This window comes from Podarcis vaucheri, assembly GCF_965113315.1.
Source record: "Podarcis vaucheri genome assembly, chromosome: 7".
Classification (NCBI taxonomy): Eukaryota; Metazoa; Chordata; class Lepidosauria; order Squamata; family Lacertidae; genus Podarcis; species Podarcis vaucheri.
In genome coordinates this window covers 65,867,912-65,890,256 of record NC_138765.1, presented here as the reverse complement: position 1 = coordinate 65,890,256, position 22,345 = coordinate 65,867,912, and the positions used below count along the sequence as shown (strand labels likewise).

Below are 22,345 nucleotides of genomic sequence, written 5' to 3'. Positions count from 1 at the left end.
CGACAGCTCCCAAGATCAGCTTTTGAGGGTTTTTATTTTGCTCCTCAAGGAGTGCGTGCGAGAGAGACTTGATCAATATGATTCTATGCCCCTTTCCATTCAAATGAATCCCAGTGCGGCTTACAAACGAGAACAGAAACATCAGAACATAACAGAACATCACAAATACACCAGGAGTCCTATAGAATTATTATTATTATTAATTTATTTGTACCCCACCAGTCTGAATGGATTGCCACAATCATCAGCCAAACAATTGCAATCTATAAAACACTGTTAACAAAGCAACAACTGGAAAAAATAAGCCAAACATCCCGTTTAAAGCAATAGTGCATATTATTATATGTTTAACCAATCAACGCAGCATAATCTATGCAACAATATTAACAAAATAGCAACCGAAAGAGAAATTGTCAAGTTCCTACACCGTTCTCCCGACTCATAATCTTCCACTCGATTTAGCTCATTAAAATCTACATCCCCCTAATGCCCGTGGCAGCAACTCCCTTCTGGAGGTTCCTGGGGCTGCAGGTGGGGCAGCAAAGGAGAAACCAAGCACACCCCCTCCATGGCAAACAGAGTACCTCTCCCCCCCCCCAACGCCACACATAGAAAGTGACCCCCGCCAAGGGAAAAGCCCAACAGGCACGAGTCCAGTCCAACTTCCTCCAGCCCAAGGCCAGCAGGACCAATGGTTGGAGCTGAGGGGAGCCAGAGTCCCTAGGAGCCCTTTGCCTGGCTGATCCCGGGCTGGCGAGGGATGCCGAGGCCGGTGGAGGGAGGGGATCCAAGCGGAGCCGAGCGCCCCCCACCCCACTTGCTTCGCCTGCCCCTGCTGCTCGTACAGCCCCCCCCAAAAGCGTCTCTGCACCCAGACGCGACTGCATGGTCCGCGTGTGCGTGTGAATGTGTCTACACGCGTCTATCCTTTTCTCTCTCTTTCTCACTGGACGCGCAGACTTGGAAATCGGAGGGGGTGGGTGGGTTACAAACACCACGACCTCCCCCGCCCCCCGCCATCCCCGGGCCGGGCCACCTCGGGCGCCCCGGGCTCCTCTCCTCGCACGGCGCATGCGCCTCCGTCCCTCCCTCCCGCTCCCCGTTGCCCCCTCCCCCGCAGCTGGGCGGCAGAGCAGAGCGGAGGGCTCCGGCGGCGGCGGCGGGGGAGGCGAGGCGATGGCCGGGGAGAACCAGCAGCGGAGCCTCCGCAAGAGCATCGCGGCGCAGCAGCAGCAGCCGGCCCCTCCCGCCCGGCAGGAGCAGCCGCAGCCCCCCGGGAAGACCCCCCAGCAGGGCAGCGGCGGAGGGAGCGGCAGCCGGGCGGAGAGCGCCGCCCCCCCGAGCAGCCCCGCCGGCGCCGCCGAGAAGGTCGCGCTCAAGAAGGAGATCGGGCTGGTCAGCGCCTGTGCCATCATCATAGGTCAGAGTTGGGGTGGGGGGAGAGGGGGGGGAGGGGGTCGCCTCCCGGGGAAGGGGGCGTCGGGCAGAAACTCCGAGGAAAGTCTGTGCGGGAGGGACGGGGGCTCCTCGAGACTCTGCCCCCCCCACCTTGAGATCTATCTTGGCTCAAAAAGTGGGGCTTTGGCTGTGGGGAGGGGGGAGTCGGAGGATCGCGCCCTGCAAAGTGCTCTCCTGCCCTTGGCTTTCTCCTGCGTTGTGGGGTGGGAATGGGGACCGGATCCGAGCTTCCTGGAGTAACGTCGGTGGCAGTGCCAAGCTTCCGCGGATCCCGGGCACCTGCTTCGCGGCAAACGCCGGTGGCACCTGTAGCCTACCAAAGGACTTTGTTGGTGGGCACGTGTGAATCGCCGCTTTGCCGTCCGTATGGATTGTGGTTTTTGTCCAGCTTGCCTTCCCAAAAGCTCAGGGGGCATCCTCGTTTCTGTTTCTCTGCCGCCCCCCATGCTGTCCTTACAACAGCCCTTTCTAGATGGTTTGAGAGGGAGGGAGAAGACTTCAGGCTGAGTTTGGAAGAGTGAGCTTCCTCGTGATTTGAACCCATGTCTCCTTGGCCTTAATAAGTCAGACACTCTAACTACTATGTCACACTGCCTCTTTGGAGATCCGGTTTTGAAAGTGTCCAAGTGACAAAGTGCATTGTCCTGTGCACTTTTATCACCTGTGAGCAAGTGTGCCCTGCTAATGTGCATTACTGGTCCACCTGCATTAAGAAGAAATCCCCCATCCCATCTCAAAAGCAAATGCCACGTTCAGTATATATCCACTCCCCCCCCCCTGCAAGCCCAGGTCCACAGCAGGGAAGAAAAGGGTTAAATCCTCCCTCATTGTGTGCCCTGATCCTATTAATTACCACACACCTCCAGCTATTTGCTTTTTTAAATATACAAATAATCCTGAATTTTTGCATTCTCTTCAACCTGTGGTTTGGCCCTGAGGGATGCTGGCCGTAGTGGGAACTTTGGTGTCCCAGAGGAAGGAAAATCCAGCTGCTTTTGTTGAGATGCCAGACACCTCCCTCTACCAAATCCAAAAGATAGGACAGGACTTCAAGAAATACCGGTACACCAGGATCCCAAACTGGCTTCTCTTCTAGTATGTGCATCAAAACAGATTTAAAAACAAAACACCACAGCTTATAGTTTTAAATCTATTCAAATCCCGCCATTTTAAAATAATTCAATACTACTGGAGAAGCGGGCGGGGGTGCTAACTTGGATAAAATATTGGGGGGGGGCAGGTAAGTGTCCGAGTGACCTGCCCCACATAATCGATCACAAGATGCAGCACACACAAACCCCATTTGAATGACAGTGCTTATCAACTTTGGGGGACGCCTGGCCCCCTCAAATATTATATTGTGGGAAGCAGAAGGGACCTTGGTTCCTAGTGGGGGCTTTTGAGGAACGGGACGAGGAAGAGAGAGGTCTATCCCCCCTTTCCTCCCTGGCCCCCCTCAATACTTCATCCACTAGGTGCTGGGATCCAGGAGAGACCCAGTCCAAAGGGCTCTGGGGCCACCATGCCAGGCTCTCTGGTGAGTCTTCTCAGCTAGCTGCAAGCTCAGGTCTGAAGCCAAACACTAGACATCAGAAAAGGGCTTAGCCTTGAGCCCGGCTTCGGCTGGGGAGGGCGGGATATAAATAAAAAAATATTATTATTAAGTCAGATTCCAGTACAGATTTTCCCCCTTGTGAATATTATTTTTATTTTTATTTTAACAAAGTAATAATAATAAAAAATAAAAACGTGCACCCCAACCCCCGAGACCGTTCCATTGCAACTATCTAGCCTCCCAAAATTTCAACACCTCTTGCCAGGCATCCCCAAACTCGGCCCTCCAGATGTTTTGGGACTACAACTCCCATCATCCCTAGCTACCAGGACCAGTGGTCAGGGATGATGGGAATTGTAGTCCCAAAACATCTGGAGGGCCAAGTTTGGGGATGCCTGCCTCTTGCGATGGTTTGACCCCTTTCTGTTTTAATGAGATTCCAGCACAGTATTGTCCACTCTGACTGGCAGTGACTTTCCAGGGTCTCAGTCACGGGCTTTTCTCTTTCCCCATCACTGGCCAGGGACCTTCTTCCCGCTGAGCAAAGGATAAAAGGCTCTGGAAACCAAGCCTTATGAGGGACAGTTGAGGATGTTGGATAGATTTAGCCTGGAAAAGAAGAGGCAGAGAGAGGTTGGCATGATAGCCATATTCAAATATCCAAAGGGCTGTCACATGGAAGATGGAGCATGCTAGTTTTCTGCTGCTCCAGAGGGTAGGACCATGAATGGATTCAAACAACAAGAAAGGAGATTGCGACAAAACCTTAAGGAGAACTTTCTGAAAGTAAGAGCTGTTTGACAGTGGAACGGACTCCTTCGTTGCAGGTTTTTGAATAGAGGTCGGGTGGGCCATCAGTCAGGAATGCATAAGTTGTGATTCCTGTATTTCAGGCCATTGGACTAGATGATCCTCAGGGTCTCTTCCATCTCTACAATGCTATGATTCCATAATTGAACCATTGAGCTTGGTCCTTCCCACCTGTGGCCAAAGACTGGATGGGGATCAGTCTGTATGGGTTTGTTTTCAACCCAGGAGCAGCTGCATCCAAGATGAAGCTGGTCTATTATGGGTCTATTATGGGTGGAGAAGGGAGGAAGCCCCCCACCCTCTGATCCCAAACTCCTTGCAATGGCTTCCTTGCAATGGTCTCCTGAACTTGCAACAAGGACAGTGTGGTGTAATGGAGAAGAGTCATGCATTAGGACCGGGGAGACCCATGCTCAGAGCCCTTCTAGGCCACAAAGCTCACTGGGTGACATTGAGGGCCAGTCACACTCTTTCAGCCCAACCTGCCTCATAGGGCTCTTTCAGAGGAAACGAGGGGGAATAGGAAGCTGCCTTACACTGAGTCAAGACCGTTGGTCCATCTAGTGTAGTATTGTCTACACTGGCTGGCAGCAGCTCTCCAGAGTTTTGGGCAAGGAGTCTCTCCCAGGCGTCCCTGGATATATGCCCCAACAATGTAGACTTGCATGCAGGACCATTGCCCTGGCTCCAGTACACTCCCACCGCTGCTGCATGAAGCTGAAGACCCATGGGTGCTAGCCACAATCCATAGACAATCTGTAGTTTCTTGAGGAATACTCCTGATGGATTTGTTTCCCCTCAAACCAGCTTCCGTCCAATTTGAAAACACACACACTGTGGTTAAGCTGAGGTGCGCACAGTTAGGACAGTTGTTGGGCATGTGCAGATGATGGCTTCCTTGAATCGGAGTTTGTGGGGATTGTTGCAGGCATGGGGAAAGGAGTCAGGTAATGTGCATCGAAGGAAGATTCTCTGGTGCGCAAAGGAGACTTGAAGTGTAGGGCAGGGGGAGGGAAAAGGACTTTGCTGTGTTTTAGGATGCCAGGGTGGATATAACTTAACTGCTGGTTTGGAAAGGAGTTTGCAAAGTGATGGGTGATACTAGATTAAGGAGGGCCTACCGTTCCTGTGCGGTCAGAGCCTAAGGTGGGGGGAAGTAGAATTTAAACCAAACGTGACCTCTAAAAGTTCAGGAGACCAAAGGAGTCTTTGCTGTGTGCTGGAAGCCTATCAGTGCTGTGGTCCCTTGTGCCTCCAAGGCGAGGGAGCTGCACAACTGGGGTGCTGCCACTGAAAAGGCCCTGCTCCAGAGTATATGGAAATTTTATGCAAGTTTTGCTCTCTGTTGTGGCAATGCCTTCCCGCTCTTTGAGGATGCATAAGTTCTGTGGGTGTGTTCTGAATTGAGCCCTCATAGGGCTTGTGTCGGAAGCAAAGCTCTGTTTTCTGATACATCGAAAGCAGACATTGCATGGTTTGTGGGGAAACTCATGTTTTCTGCTAACCATAGTTTTTCCAGATCACATGTGGCACGCTATGGTTCACCACACACTGAGAAGGAAAGATGTCAGAGAGTGTAAGGGAGAGTTGTGTAAATATAACGTTCATTCACATGCCACGAAACATCTGGAGTAAGTTGGTGTCTCCCTCTGTGCTGTGAGAAGTTCCAATGTCTCATTTCTCAGATTATCCACTGATGATGATATACCATACTGTTAAAAGCAGAAGAGACCCAGGAACAGTCCAGGCCTTGGTCATTTGGAAACCCTACCTGTAGCATGCAGACCCAGGAGAGTGTGGTCTGGGTCATGTGATTGCTTCACATGGGTTGACAGCTGAATTGTCCACTGTTGTGGACTGCATAGGCTGAGCTGTGGCTGGATGTGGTTCAGGGTCTGCCGAGTCTCCGAGTCTTTAGCATATCCTCTCGTCCTTAAAACGCCCTTTTTCTTAAAACGTCCTTTTTTGCTCCCATTAGGACCAAAAGCTTTTAAGCAGCAGCTTAGGGAAAGCAGGGCTTCTGCATCATCCGAGGGAGGGAAATTAACAACAGGACTGTGGCCTATCAGGAATAGTAATCATCACCATCACTGCCATGTCCTTGAGTGACAGGAGCTTCGCAGGGTTTCTAGCAGAGGTAGGGATGGGGCAGAGATTTTGATTCAGTTTGCTTTGAACAGCATATCTAGGAAACCCACATGAGAAGCAAAACACAGTCAGGCTGTGAAAATAAATTAGAAAGATGCATTCTAAGAGGGGTGTTGCTTGCAAAAATGGGTACGTCAGTCAAAACTACAGACCAGAATGTGTCTGTGCTGAGAAGTTGGAACTGAAATGCAGGTGGAGAGTCTTTCCTATCTCTTGCAAGGAGCTGCTGCTGCTCCCTTGAAAGACACCCTCGCGAAAACCTTCCTGACTAGCAGCTCACCTCTGAGGTCCCAAAACGAGCCACACAGAAAGGAAAAGAACAAGGAGCTCTAATTAAGAGTTTCCTGGCAAGGGGAAAGGGGGACAACAAACCAACATACATCACCATTTTCCTAATTGAGTCCCCGGAGGACACAGAAAACCATTTTTCTTGTCCATCCATGTGCCTTCCTGCCACAGCTGATCTTCGTCCAACATCAAAGACCCTCATCCTGGGTACAAAACCAAGGGGAGGGAGGGAGAAAGGAGTAGCCACCAACATATTCAGGGGAAGAATTAAGTGGTTTCTGATGGCGAGGAACAGGTTGACCTGCCCATGTCACTTTCCTCTTCCTCTTTGTGGGACACAATGGCATTCAGTCCTGGGAATATTAATTATGACCCCCTTTTTTGTTGTTCATTCAAAATATAGTTAACACCGCTGTGTCAGGGTATGGAGATATTTTGCATGGGGGAAACTGAGGGCAACCCAAGGTGATGTGTGGAGATGTGCGTGATATTAGTATTATGATTAATAAAGATGGCTGCCTGCCACGGATGCTTTTGTTTTTCATTCCTGGATTGCAGCAGGTTGGGCTAGATGACCCTTGGGGTCCCTTCCAACACTACAATGCTTTGATTCGAATAACAATATTATTAGCAGGCACGTCAGAAAAGAGGGAGGGAAATCCAACAAACCCTGCTTCCTGGCTTACTATTTAATGGAGGCAACCAAAGGAATAAATAAGAACACAATTTGTTACCTTTCTGTCGCAGGGAAGCCAGGCATCTTTTCTGACAGAGGCGTTTTTCTTGAGAGCTCGGCAGAGCATAGTGGTTACAAGCGTAAGCTGTGTAGCCCAGCAAGGCTCTGAGCTAAATTGTGCCTCAAATACTGTATGGACTTAGGAGGTGACTCAGTGCATGCCAGAATCTCTCAGTTTCACCTCCCTCTCCAGAAACACAGCAAAATGGGAATACAGTAATAATACTGACATACCCACCCCTTCATTTTAAGACTGTCTTATATGTTTTTCAAAAAAGGGAACCATTGAGATATGGATTTCTGCAGTTTTTAAAAAGTTTGTTGATAAAAGAAAACATCGACAACAAACAGTGTAACGATCCAGACGACTTTCAAGAGCATTTTTGTAGGACAACTTACACTTGTGCAACGCAGTGAAAATCTAGCTCAGATCGAATATTTTAATGCAACATGTGACTCAGTTCATACATCACACTAAACCATAGTTTGCTCTAACCATAGTTTAGAACCTAAGCAAGCCATGACTTGAGGTTCCAAACATACATGGTTGAGAGCTTCTTGTCTGCTTTGATTCCTCATCCACTCAGCAAGCCTCTTGGAGGGGGAAACGACCACCATAATCATAGAATCATAGAATCATAGAGTTGGAAGAGACCACAAGGGCCATCGAGTCCAACCCCCTGCCAAGCAGGAAACACCATCAGAGCACTCCTGACACATGGTTGTCAAGCCTCTGCTTAAAGACCTCCAAAGTAGGAGACTCCACCACACTCCTTGGCAGCAAATTCCACTGTCGAACAGCTCTTACTGTCAGGAAGTTCTTCCTAATGTTTAGGTGGAATCTTCTTTCTTGTAGTTTGGATCCATTGCTCCGTGTCCGCTTCTCTGGAGCAGCAGAAAACAACTTTTCTCCCTCCTCTATGTGACATCCTTTTATATATTTGAACATGGCTATCATATCACCCCTTGATAATTTTGGTCTGCCAGTTCACACATCTAATGAAGCTGAGTGTTGAGGAGATTCAGTTTCTGGAAACCACAGGAGGGGAGAGGCCTCTTGTTCTAGAATCTCGCTTGCTGGTTTCCCACAGTTCAGAACAGGATGCTGGACTAGATGGGTCATTAGCACAACCCAGCAGGCTCTTCTTCTGTTTTTATGACATTAAGCTAAACCATCATTATCACAAACCATGGTTTGAAGACACACACACACTCCCACCAAGCTTAGTTGGTGATGCTGGTCTGCTGGCACACCGCGATTTGCCTGTACACGTCAGAGCATGAGTTCTTTTCGCTTGTTCAATGGATGTTCATAGGGATTGCGAGAGCAGTCCCTACCTCCAACCACGCATGAGCCAAACCCCGTGGTATGCACATGGGCCTCTCTCCAAGTGACTGGCTCCCCCGCTTTTCAGGATTCTTTGTTGTACAGGCCCCTGCGATCCTCTCCCCCCTGCTCTGTACGGATCGGGTTCTGTTTCACAATTTTATTGACGGCTGGGGCTGATGGGAGTTGTAGTCCAAAACATCTGGACAGATTGGCAAAGGCAGCTGTAGCTTGCTTTTCCCTGCTTTTTATTCCATACTTGATTCCATATTCAAAGTAGTTTTGCTTTGTGTACAGCAACCTCTTAACATGTCTTCCACATCCAACATCCATGACTTCTAATGGAGACAAAGCTATTTTGAAGTCCCTTTTCTTGTATAAAAGGTAAAGGGACCCCTGACCATTAGGTCCAGTCGTGACCGACTCTGAGGTTGTGCCACTCATCTTGCTTTACTGGCTGAGGGAGCCGGCATACAGCTTCCGGGTCACGTGGCCAGCATGACTAAGCCGCTTCTGGCGAACCAGAGCAGCGCACGGAAAGGCCGTTTACCTTCCTGCCGGAGCGGTACCTATTTATCTACTTGCACTTTGATGTACTTTTGAACTGCTAGGTTGGCAGGAGCAGGGACTAAGCAACGGGAGCTCACCCGTCGCGGGGATTCGAACCGCCAACCTTCTGATCGGCAAGTCCTACGCTCTGTGGTTTAACCCACAGCACCACCTGCGTCCCTCTGTTCTTGTGTAGTGTCACTCTATTTTGGGGTGAAAGCGTCTCTACATTTTTCTTTCTTGGGGTAGAGCATGAAACATAGGAAGATGCCTTACACCGAGTCAGACCCTTGGTCCACCTAGCTCAGTATTGTCCACACTGACTGGCAGCAATGGCTCTCCAGGGTCTCAGCAGGGGCTGTCTCTGAGCCCCACCTGGTGATACTGCTATTGAGAATTGAATTTAGGTGAATAGCAGGTGCTCTGTCACTGAGTGACAGCCATTCCAACAAGCGTCCTTAGCCATGTTTGTGTGTTGTGCTTAAATAGTACAAGAATATTAAACACGTGATGAAAAGATTACAGTATGTCCTAATGTTTTGGCTATAGAATCCAATAATGAAATATGCATCAATATTGAATGGACAACTAATCAATGAGCTGACCTTTTCACTGGCCAGTTCTGACCTTTTATAAGTGAGGCCTTTGGGATAGCTTGGTTGCTTTGCATTCTGCTCATTTATTACTTTTATTTGTTCATTGCATATATACACCACATTTTTCTCCAAGGAACGTATGGTTATTCCCTTCCTCCTTTAATCCCCAAAACAACCCCGCGAGGTAAATTAGGCTTGTAAACTATTCATAGCGTGATAGCTCTGAGAAACTGGAAATAAATTTGCTGCTGTTGTTGAGAGGATAAGACCACAATTTATTTATTTATTTACATGTCATTACTTTTACTTAATACAGTGGTACCTCGGGTTTAGTACTTAATTCGTTCTGGAGGTCTGTTCTTAACCTAAAACTGTTCTTAACCTGAAGCACCACTTTAGCTAATGGGGCCTCCCGCTCTCGCCGCACCACCGCTGCACGATTTCTGTTCTCATCCTGAAGCAAAGTTCTTAACCCGAGATACTATTTCTGGGTTAGCGGAGTCTGTAACCTGAAGCGTATGTAACCTGAGGTACCATTGTAATAGCTTTTATAATCCACCAAGGAGCTCAAAGTGGCCCCTCTCCATAGTACATGCCAGTAACCCTGTGAAGTAGGTTAGGCTGAGAAAGAATGACTAGCCAAAGGGCACCTGTGGGGAGATTTGAACCCTAGTCTTCACCAGGTCCTTGCCCAATGCTCTAACCACTATACCGCATTGTCTTTCAAGTTCAAACACCAGCTTGATCCCTGCAACTCCTTTTCAAGTTGGGGCTGGGCAGAAAACACAAATACAACCCAGTGTGCTCCCTGCCTTGAGCGCTGAGACATCAGGCTCAAAGTCAGTATACACGTTCAGGACCATGTTCTGTGCTTCAGTCTTACTTGCCCATTTTTCAGGGATTCAGGAAAGGTGTAAGAGGCAATGCAGGGCAATATTCTCCTTTATAGATGCTGAAATGAAAGGGCCCCGTTCTAACGCTGAATGCAAATGTGGTGTGGTGGTTAGAGTGTTGAACCCAAGAGACCAGGGTTCAAATCTCTCCACAGGTGTGAAGCTCACTTGATGTGTCCTCAGGGGCCAGTCACTGCCTCTCAGCCTAACCTAACGGACCTTGCAGGTTTGTTGTGGAGATTAAATGAGGGGGAGGACAATATACGCCATCATGAGCTCCTTGGAAGAAAAGGGAGGGTTTAAATGCAACAGATAAATAAATAAATTGTCATGGAGGTTAGGAAAGATGGGGAAATATATTATATTTGCTACAGTCGGACCACACCCTAGTTTTAGCACAACAAGCAAGCCTGATTCTGAGGCTCATGTCCACCTGCCTGCCTCCTCCCCTTATCCAAACAGGCAAACGATGGTTTGCACTTGCCTGTCTCGCAACCATGGTTTGTTGTTACGTCTCAATGCAGCCGGTGTGGCCTTTGCCTTGAAGGCTAACAAATTAGCATGAAAAGGACCAGTTTGACGCTCACACCCCTCTGGTCCTAGTTTAAAGGTATGCAGTGGCCTTAGCAAACCATTGTTTGCTGTGCTTGGATGCTAACTGCGAATGTTTCTAATTCCAACCCCTCGCATGTGACGCTAGGGAGAAGCAATGAAGGGAACTGCAAATCTGAAAGAGTCATAGAATCATAGAACTGTAGAGTTGGAAGGGACCCCGAGGGTCATCTAGTCCAACCCCCCGCAAAGCAGGAATCCTGCCCATAGCCGTTCCTGAGTAGGAGCTGACTCTTTGTGTCACATGACCTCTATGCAAAGTTGCCCATGCATGGTTTGATATTATATCTGAAGGTAGCTTCAATCTCCTTGCATGTATGTACATGCGCACCAGATATAAGATGTAAACAACAAAACAGGTCAGGCATACAAAAGCTGGTGCAAAGGCCGCTTTGTTCGTGCCAGGAAATTAAGAGATGAAGGCTAGCCATTTAGATCACGATTTTATGTTACAAATGTTCACAATTTCTGAACCTTGAGATTTTGGACCAGACTTTCCTGGGTGCAATGTGTAGGCATCTGAGCTGCTAAACTGTTGTTACCCATCATGGCTGCCCTTGCAAGTGTTACTTTCTGGTCTCCTCTCCTCTGGAATACAAATTGTCACCACGTTGATACTACAACATCCATGGGTGTTTTCAGGAATTGAGGGCTTATAGGTTCCATTTACTTGGTTACAATATAATAGTTGTACATTGTTTGCTCCTGCAAATTTCCCAGGGTGAAATCTATATACGCCAGAAGTTCAAGACAAGGCCAGATTATTGCATAAGGCTCACTGCTGACTGAGGAAGGAGGCAGGGCTGTGTGTTTCCTGGGAGCACAGAAAACTTGTTGAATGCGGTTTTAGCTGCAGAATTGCATTTCTTAAAAACTCCAGGTTTCCCTTTAAGCAGTGCAGATGCCCTCACTGGCTGCATTCACAGGTAACAGGAAGCCAGACTTTCCGGCAAATTGTGATTTATTATAAAGAAGCAGCAAGCTAACCCCTGCTGCCAGATGGCGCCTGCTTTGCTCTTCCTTTGGCGCGAGTGGGATAAACCAACCATTGTGCCTTGGCTCCCCATTGAATCAAACCCAGGGACTGTGGTTTGTTTCTTCCTCACAGGCCACAATCGCTGGCCAACCTTGAGTAAAGGTTTGTTGCCAGCTGACGGAATGTGGCTTGCAAGGGAGCAACAAACTATGACCCCTGGTTTCGACATAGTAGGATGTTCCTCCCCACTCTTAACCTGGCAGAGCAGGGCACTTATACCACGTGTCCTGGGTGGAAATCAATCCAGCAAATATGGCTGTTGTTTCTGTCCATTTGCAAACAATACATTCCAGAGTGCATTTCTTTCCTATTTGCATTGTGTTTCCTTTGTAATAAGAGGCATGGGGTAGACACATTTAATGATGATGCAGCTGACATCATATATGTAATAAATTGCATCAGTTACATAATTTTGCCACAGCAGACAGCGAGTAACACATTTTTTGTGTGGAAGACAAACTGTCAGAATGGAAGCAGTGCTGCCTGCAGTGAATAGGCAGTGAGGTAGAAAACACCTTCTCCTTTCCTTCATCTGGAGGTATCACAACTGGAGGTATCTTGTAATATTTGATTTACCGATAGACTAGCAAGGCAGAACACTCCAGAAACTAATCTTCCTGCAGCAAGCAACAAAACCAATGACCCTAAACAGGATTCTAAGGAAGCAACTGGGCATTTGTGGATCTCCTTTCCATCTAAACTCAGAGCTCATATCTTCCAGTTCTCTGACTTAATTTTGGACCTCACACCAAACCTTGATTAAGGAAGGTTTAGCTGTGGTTTAGTGTGCAGTCTTCATTGACAGGTGACAGTTTGCTTTGGCCATGAAACCATTGCATAAAGAAGGTTTAGACCTTGTGGTTTGCGCTAGCCACTTGTCGGCATGATGCTTAAATTGACAAACCACAGTTACAACAATTTCTCTGCACCTGAAGATGGGAATGCTGGGCAGATGAAAACTGAAAGCAGACAAGGGGCTCTAAACCATGGTTTGCCTCTGTTTGGAAACTCAAGCCATGGTTTGGGCTCTAAATTGTGGCTAGTACAAACCATTGTTTGATATGATGTCTGAAATGAGCCACTGAAAAATTAGGGTGGAAACACACATAAATTATACAGGATTCAGCTTTCCTTCTTGCAGAATCCTTGTTATGATGCTCATGGGAATTTAGGAAACGAGAGTAGGAAGGAAGAAGCTTCTTAATGAATGCTGTGATTTCACTGCATAAAATGTATTGGGATTAGACCAGGTAGCTGCCAAAATTAAAAGAGTGGCCATGATCAAGATAAAGTTAAGAACTGCTGGTTTATTTCATTTCTATCCTGCTTTTTCTTTAGAGAACTTGAGGGAGGTACACACAGCGTTTTTGAGACAAGTCTGCTATCCAGGCCATAGCTAGGCTCATACTGGCTGAGCTTGGCTGTCTCATGCTTTCAGTGGACAGACTCTGGGATCACCTCCATTATCTTTTGGGCCTCATTCATTTCAATGGGGGATGAAACCCCTGCTTAAAGCTTTTCCACTGACATCAATGGGACTTAGAGGTGCTTTGCTTTGGCTGGATCATGGCCAGCAAATTCAAAAAGGAGAATGGAACTGTGAGATGCCACTAGTTTCAATATGCTTTCTATAATTAAATATGTGCATTCGCAGTTGGGGCAGCTTTGCCAAGAGTCCGCAAGCTCCAAGAGGTTTAAGCGCTGCGCTTTGCTGCGAAAGGAACTCGCTACCTTAGCAACACATTAATATTGCAAAGGAAAATACTGCAAAAGGTTCAAAAATGCAGGGAACCCTGTGGGGAGAGATCAGCTTTGCTGTTGAGTCTGCACAGCTATTAGCCTGAAAGGTTTCTTCCTTACTCTTACATAAAAGCCGCCACCATGTTTTGGAACAGGACTGCATACCCTCCAATATGTCTCCGATGAAAATAGGGACACACTATTCCATGGGTAGGCAAACTAAGGCCCGGGGGTCGGATCTGGCCCAGTCGCCTTCTAAATCTGGCCCACGGATGGTCCAGGAATCAGTGTGTTTTTACATGAGTAGAATGTGTCCTTTTACAGTGGTACCTTGGGTTAAGTACTTAATTCGTTCCGGAGGTCCGTTCTTAACCTGAAACTGTTCTTAACCTGAAGCACCACTTTAGCTAATGGGGCCTCCTGCTGCTGCACAATTTCTGTTCTCATCCTGAAGCAAAGTTCTTAACCTGAAGCACTATTTCTGGGTTAGTGGAGTCTGTAACCTGAAGCGTATGTAACCTGAAGCATATGTAACCTGAGGTACCACTGTATTTAAAATGCATCTCTGGGTTATTTGTGGGGCCTGCCTGGGGTTTTTACATGAGTAGAATGTGTGCTTTTATTTCAAATGCATCTCTGGGTTATTTGTGGGGCATAGGAATTCGTTCACCCCCCCCAAAAAAAATAGTCCGCCCCCCCCACAAGGTCTGAGGGACAGAGGACCGGCCCCTGCTGAAAAAGTTTGCTGACCCCCTGTGGCCCATTTCATAATACAAATTCTAATAATAAATAATTTTATTATTTTTACCCGACCCATCTGAATGGGTTGCCCCAGCCACTCTGGGTGGCTTCCAGCCTACATAAAAACATAATAAAACATTAAACATTAAACAAACTTCCCTATACATGACTGCCTTCAGATCTCTTATAAAGGCTGTAGTGTATAGTTACTTATCGCTTGGCTCAGGGAGGGGGTCGTATAACTCCATACCCTCCAACATTTCTCTGATGAAAATAGGGACATTCTAATGAAAAGGGGGACATTCTGGGATCAAATCAGAAACCAGGACGACTTTTGCAAATCTGGGACTGTCTGTGGAAAATAGGGACAATTGGGGGTTGTGTCATGATAGACATCTTTTTGTGCACAGTTTTGACCAATGTATACCTTTTTGCAAGCAATTTCCTCTACTACAATACACCATAATGAGTTTTTACATTCATCAGGCAGAGAAAGAACCTTTCGCAGTGCTGAGTGAGTGGCTAAGAACGTAGGAACAACAAGAATAAGAGCCCACTGGTCAATCAGGTCAATGGCCCATCTAGGCCATCATCCTGTTCTCACAGTGGCCAACCAGATGCCTCTTCTGGGAAGCCAGCAAGCAGGATCCGAGCACAAAGCCTTCTCTTCTTCTGGGGTTTCCAGCAACTGGTACACAGAAGCATTTCTGCCTTCTTCTGTGAACCATTGTGGCTAGTAGCCATCAATTAACCTCTTGGAAGTGGTGGTTGGCCTGAGAGTCGGGGTGAAGAGGGCAGCCCCTCATTTCATCTGTGAAGTCTTTGGGGTCAGCTCCAGCTTTCGGAGGGCCTTTGGGCAAGTTGTTTTCCCTCAGTGAGTCCAGGGGACTCTTCTTGCCAGGGGGTTCTTCTTGGCAGACACCTGACACCAGATCTGGAGGGGGGGGCTCTGCTGGTATTCTTTGTTTGTTTGTTTGAGCCCAGATTCCTTCTCCCGCTGCGCAGATTTGCTTTTGCCGATTGAGCTCCCTTGCATAACACCCCAGAGTGTGGCGAGGAGATTCTCCTCCGTCTGGCTGTGCGAGGCTTCGATTTCACCTAATGAAATGCAAGCCGCATCACCTCACACTGGCAAGACAGAAGGAGCAGGATGTCAGGAAGGGAAGAAAGGCAGAGGACTGGGAGGAAGTTTTGTCTGAAGGGAGGAAAAAATCAGAACAGACAAGCATGGAACGGAACACTGAATAGGATGCCCAGCTGCCAAAGACAGCCATAGTTCCTGGGCCTTGTTGAAATAAATGGGTACAACAAGGTCAGGCAGAAGGTAAATTATGCTCTGCTAGGAGACCACCTAGCGCAATGGTTCTCAGACTTTTGGGGGGGTCCCGTCCTCCCCGTTCCATAAACTCATCCTCTGGGCCACCGACCTCATATTTTTTAAAAAGCATTATTCACAAGAATAGTTTGCATGACCCAATAAGGAACATAAAGACACAATTAATTCAAAACAGTAACGAATAATTGCACATTTGTTCCAAATCCATTTAAAACTCTAGTTTGATTAATTCAACGAAACTAAGGAACTTGATCCAGCGATACCAGCTTTTTGAAGTCTGATGGTGATTTGCCACTCGGCTGCTCCCAGTGCCCCCAGGGGGTGGTGCCCCTGATTTTGGGAGCCAGTGACCTAGTGCTTGCTGGGATTCTTGCAAGGAATTCTGGGACTCGCCTCACTCAAGAAGGTGCATCGTCGCTTTGTAAGCAAAGCGCAGACCACAGGTCACTTAACGCAGGCGGGTTGTGCATCTTTTCACTGCTAAGAGATCCTCTGCTTGGCAAGCAGTTCTAGTGGGTGCCTTTTCCATACCACTGCTAAATTCTCTGACACCTCATTTTCCTTCTCACAAGGGGCTCCTTCTTCATCTCTCCTCAGTTCCAATACAGACATTAGCTCTGGAAGAATGTTGACTCTTCTCCCCATTATAAGAGGGATTTGCTGATCTAGGGGGCTTTTACTGTGATTGCTTTCCCCTCCTCTTCCAGGCTTGTCAAACTTCTTTTCTTTTCCTCATCTCTTGTAATTTCTTCTCCCGTTCACAGCAAACTTCTAACTCCTCCCGCAATTGACGGTTTCTTTAATCCTTCCTTTTACTTGCACTTTCTCCCGTAACAGCTTCCCTGTTTTAGCCTGTTCCTTTCTATTCTCCTTTCACCATTTAAAAAAATATTAACCTTCTGCCTCTTTCTTTAATTATATATATATATATATATATATATATATATATATATATATATATATTATCAACAACCAAAACACAAACAGTGAAACCCCCCCAGGTGGCTGATACAGTACATTGCATATACATAATCAATAATGACATATTCAAATCAACCATATGTACAATTCTGTATACCTTAACACTCCTCCCTCCACAAGGTTTATTTAACTTTTAACATTTTAATTGCCCTAGATTGTTCAAACCTACCCAAATAATTCAATATCTTCTCAAACCAATCCTCCTCCTCCTCACTGACCTTAAACCCTTTCATTTTATGTATCTTCACAGTTAGATATTCTAAGATTATAATATTGCACTGCAGTTCTCACCTTGGAGAAAGAGTTCCTCCCTCCCTGACTCTCAGCTTCCTTCCCCCAGCACACGAGGCATTGGTCCAACCCAAAGGCATTCAAGGGCTAGGTAGGTTGTTGCACTGAGGCTCACTGTAAAGTGGTCTGTGGGTCCCTGTGCTCTCCAGCAGGCCCCCACCTGAAAGATACTGGCCCTGTAGTAGTTTTGCTCCTCTATCAGGGCCTTCTTAAGCGTATCTGGAGCTGTGGTGCTAAGATCCCTTCGCCCCCCCCCCCCGGTTTCCCAGGGTTGTCAACCTTTTATAAGGGGGGAGGGACCCCAAAGTTGTTGACTTTTTTTTAGGGAGCTGACACCACGCTTACACATTGTCTCTAACAAGCCCTGGCTTAGAACAAATGAGAATAAAATGAAATAAAATGAAAAGGCAGAAGAAAATCCAGTGAAGTCCTCAACTCCAAAGCAAGACTCATTCAAGACCCAGCAGTTCTTCTAACTCATCCTCATGATTCAAATCACCACATATCAAAAACTTAAAGCAATCGCCAGTTTGTTGTTCTTTAAATAAATTAATAAAGACACAGACAATGAAGTTCCCGGCCAATTTGTGTTTTCAGTACAAAGCTGACGTTTTCAAATTTTGTGGGGGGTGGGGTGGGGTTGTAAAGCAGTGACATCCTGAACCTAAAAAGGACCCAAAACTTGGGTCACCAAGGCTGCAGCCCTAACTGCACTTACCTGAGAGTAAGCCCTGCTGAATCTAATAGGACCTTACTTCTGAGAAGACAGTAGGACTGCAGCAAGAAACACAGTTGGGAATTAGGGCTTTCTCTTTTAAGTCTCAACCAGAGGAAAATGTAATATTGGAGATTAGGGAGAAAGGAATATGAGCAGATTGGGGGGAGGGAGCTGATGAGAGACCAAAAACCACAGGTAGCAAGACAAGGCACACTTTCTGGGGAGCAAGCCTCACACACAGTTGCTTCGGCCGAGGACTGCAGAGGAACCATAGTCGGGCTGTGCGTGTGTGTTTTTCAGAAAAGCGTAGAATTGGAAGGGACCCTGCGGGTCATCTAGCCCAACCCCCTGCAATGCTTTTTAGCTTGCATTGATCTCAAAAACCTTCAGTGCCTTTTATTTTTGTTGGATAGGCAATTAACAGGCTTGTTTCACAAATAAGGGAGAAGGAGCATTGCTGGCTTGGTTTGGTTTGCCTTTGTTCTAGTTTTTAGCATGTGCTTAGTACCGTAGTTTCTGGCTGTGAGCTGCCCTGATATCTATGGGTGGAGGGCAGTAATAGTAGTACTACTACTAGTAATAATAATAATAATAATAATAATAATAATAATAATAATAATAGTGATGATATTTTTTGTAGGGCTTGGAGTGAGTGGGTGATGGCCAGCTGCTGGAATGAATGGGGTCGGTGCTAAATGGTCTGGTGTGCTTTACAGCTCCTAGGGACCTTGTTTGTGGGGTGGGGTGGGGTGGCCGGAGAAGGAGCCCATCCCCGAAGAAGAAGAAGAAGAAGAAGAAGAAGAAGAAGAAGAAGAAGAAGAAGAAGAAGAGCGGAGGGAGGAGGCTTCCATTCCCTGGGATAGAGTTGCCCATAACATTAAACACAGGGCACGATTCCAGGGAGAGAGAGAGAAACCAGGGCAGCAGGTGCTGCTACTCACGGCTCGGGCTAGATAGGGGGCAAATGGGGGGGGTGTGACTCTCTTCATCTTCTTCTTCCTTCCCACTTGAATTGCCCTCCTCCCTCTTCCCACAGGGCAGGTGGACGAAAGAAAGAGAGAGAGCGCTGCACGCCAGCCAGCCATATAGTTGGTGGGGCGCAGCTTCCATCCTAAGCTTCTGCAGGGATCACTCTCCTCCCGCAGAGGCTTGGGAAGGAAGCTGCATACCCGCCAGCCATATGGTTGGCAAGGCGCAGCTGGCGGGTGCAGGGAAAGGGGAGGCCACCCGCAAAGCTGCACAGCTCCCCCACTTGCTGGGGCGCCCCTGAGAGGCCAGCGCCCTGGCGCAACGAACCACTAAGTCCTATGGGAAAGGCGCCTCTGTCCTCTATATCTGGGGTTCCAGGTTCTTCAGTTCCAAGACATTTCATTATAATCCTCAGCAGGGGCAACAAGTTGATCAGCCTGATCCATGAGGTGATGCCTTGCAATACTGTGGGATTGCAGAGGTGGGGGAGGGGAACGCGTGGATTTCTCATACCCCCTTTCCAAGCTTTTGTTTTCAGAAAACTTCTACATAAAAATCACATCAGCGAAATCATTAAAGGCTCAGTTGTAGGTGTGTGTGTGTGTGTGTGTGTGTTTTAATAAAGAAAATTCATTTCTGCCCTGCAGCCAAATAACTTCTTTACAACTCAGTGGCAGTTTAAAGAATAACGTTTTTGTATTAAAAATAAATAAATCTTAAAACCAATTTTTAAAAATCTTTAAAGTTTGGTCATAACATAATGCGATTAGAAATTCCTACCTCAGTAAAATCCAGGAGGAATGCTGGAATTATAGCTCAAGCGAAAAAACCACAAGCAAAAAAGCCACCCTCTCTTGTCCCATGTTTTGCTCCTGCAAAGAACTTGTGTGAGGAACGTAAGAGTTGGAGTCAGAGAGAATCTGCTCCACTGTTTTGACCCAGTAAAACTATGTTCTGTTCTGCTGGACTTCCTTCACCCCATCCTGCAGGCCAATTCCAGTCTTGGTGGGCTCCCCACTGCATCAGTGCTCCCCCCCTCAGCTGTGGGATTACATAATATGCCACCATTCAACAATTTCCACCATGCCCCTCAGCACCCTAAAGTTTGGAAGACAGGAGATAGGAAGATGCCTTATACTGAATCAGACTCTTGGTCTACCTAGATTAGTATTGTGTACTCTGACTGGCAGCAGCCCCCGCCCCGCCCCCCGGGTTTCAGGCAGGGTGTCTCTCCCAGGTCTAGCTGGACATGCTGCTGGGGATCGAACCTTTTGCAGGCAAAGCATATGCTCCATCCACATTTACCCTGAAAAGACCAAATTCTCCTGTTTGGATTTCAGGGTGGCTCCTCCATTTGCTCATCGCCAGTCCTTGTTGCCGCCAAGAGGGCATGGCCTGTTACATAAGGCACAGGGAATTATCCCTTCTCAATTAGACCCCTGGGCGCTGAACCGGGGCCTGCTTAGTTCAATGCCCGGTAGCAAAGCAAAGACGGGCTTATGTAAAGTTTGTTTTGTTTCGGCCACTCAGCCCTCAGAGTAAACCTGGGTGCCCTCATCAAATTTAATGAGCCTGTGGTTGAACTGTGGGCACAATCCAGCCCCAGCCCAAGACTGCGGTCCTGGGCACACCGAAGCCAGTGGGATATCGTGCCCAGCAAAGCAGGCCTCAGCCTCGGCTGAAGTAGGCCTCCTCTCTTGGAAGAATGGCTTGGTTCATCATTGGTTTCTGGAAGCAGGTGAGAGACCCTTGAAATGGTCCCTCAACAAATTTGGACCACGGACTGAGCAGTCTCTCAGCTCGCCCTGGTCACCATCCTCCCCCATTCACAGTGAAATGTATTGAATTTCTGGTTAAATTAGAGCAATTATTTCTCCATTTATATCTATGCATGCAAATTAGACTAGATGCGTCCTCTTTCGTCCTCTAGTTTCTAATGGCTGCCCTTTGCTTTCCCATAAGGCATTGCCAGAAAAGGACATCCATTGGAAACTAGAAGACTGACTTCGCTTGTGGCAGAGTTGGGTGCCTGTTTCCATTACTGCCATTATTTCAAAATGATCCCAACCTTAAGAGTAAAGCATACCCTCCAACATTTCTCCGATGAAAATAGGGACGTCCCATTCCATAAATGATAATTTTACTGTTTATACTGGGCTGCCCCAGCAGCTCTGGGCAGCTTCCAACATAAGAAAACATTAAACATTTTTTAAAAAAACTTCCCTATACATGATTGCCTTAAGATGGCTTGGTGGTTCGGATAACTCCATACCATACCCTCCAACAATTCTCCAACGAAAATAGGGATATCCTAAGGAGAAACGGGACATTCCAGGATCAAATCAGGAACCAGGATGGCTTCTCTAAATCAGGGACGTCCCTGGAAAATAAGGACACTTGGAAGGTTTGGTAAAGCTGGTCCATATTAACTCGCCACCATCGTACAGGCCATTCTTGTCTACTATGAAATATCACTGTATATTTATGCCTTGGAATTTAGGTGTAGCTTGCAGGCTCTGTTTCATTTCCGTCTGTTCACTGCTGCCTCTTAGCACGTGCCCCATATATATGGGAACTGCACACCACCAAACCCTATCCCAAAATAATGCTGACTTTTGCATGCAGTTGCATCCCTATCCAGTTCTGGGAAATGGAAGGAACAATGAGATTGGCCTGTGAAATAGTTCAAGGGAGACGGGCAGGAAGTTGCCACCTGGAGAGTGGACTGAGCAGGCACTGACACTGGGCCCCCAGGCCACAATCTCCTCCAGCCCCCCATGACGAAACAGAACGCGTTCCTTTTTTTAAAAAAAATGGTGGTAATTTTCATCTATACCTATAGAATAGAGCGTGCAAATTTTATCCTGATGCGGTTTCTCTTTCGGCCATGTTAAAGTGGCCACCCTTGAGGAATGCTGTTCCAGGTGAGACATGTCAAGTCTTGATACTTTGATGTGCTTGGTTAAAATGCAGCTGTTCAAAAGGAGGTTATTATCTGAGCATTTTTCTCTTTTTTGTGTTACATTAATGCTGCTCTCTTTAGATCTTCAGGTATTTTAGGAGTCACTGTTCTTTCTATTTGCTAGGGTTCTTGGCTGATTGTGTTAATGCTGTTCAACTGTTGTACAGAGAGAGAGAGAGAGAGAGAGAGAGAGAGAGAGAGAGAGAGAGAGAGAGAGAGAGTTGATGTATAAAACTGGTGTGCGTGTGACATGATAGCTCAGTTGCTAAAGCATGGCACTCTTAATCTCAGGTTTGTGGGTTCAAGCCCTACATTGGGCAAGAGAGTCAGTTGGACTAGATGACCCTTGTGATCCTTCCAACTCTATGGACTCGGCTATATTAGTAAAAAAACAATGATTTGAATGCACTATAAACATGCAATACCAGATGGCACCAGAGAGCAGGAACTTTTTATGTGTGTTTTTCTGTAGGGTTTTTTTTTTATTTTGTTATAACGATCTAATTTCTGACTTATTTATAGTGTTCATCCCACCCCCTGTGTATAGATCCACCTTATGAGTCTACATTTTATTATTGTAAAACCACCTTGAATTCATT

At 47.0% G+C, this 22,345-nt stretch overlaps 2 protein-coding genes across 2 annotated transcripts in view; one reads left to right on the top strand and one right to left on the bottom strand.

Moving 5' to 3' along the window:
• The window catches only part of LOC309536661 (RNA-binding Raly-like protein), a 33,011-nt gene extending 31,778 nt beyond the window's left edge, over nt 1–1,233 (bottom strand). The window contains exon 1 of the mRNA XM_082230838.1: nt 1,230–1,233. The gene's annotated coding sequence lies outside the window, so the exon portion shown is untranslated. The remainder of the gene's footprint in view (nt 1–1,229) is intronic.
• Nucleotides 1,162–22,345, top strand: part of SLC7A10 (solute carrier family 7 member 10) — a 43,572-nt gene continuing 22,388 nt past the window's right edge. Inside the window, exon 1 of the mRNA XM_082230829.1 lies at nt 1,162–1,420. Coding sequence (XP_082086955.1) covers nt 1,177–1,420 — 244 coding nt within the window. The 5' untranslated portion in view covers nt 1,162–1,176. The remainder of the gene's footprint in view (nt 1,421–22,345) is intronic.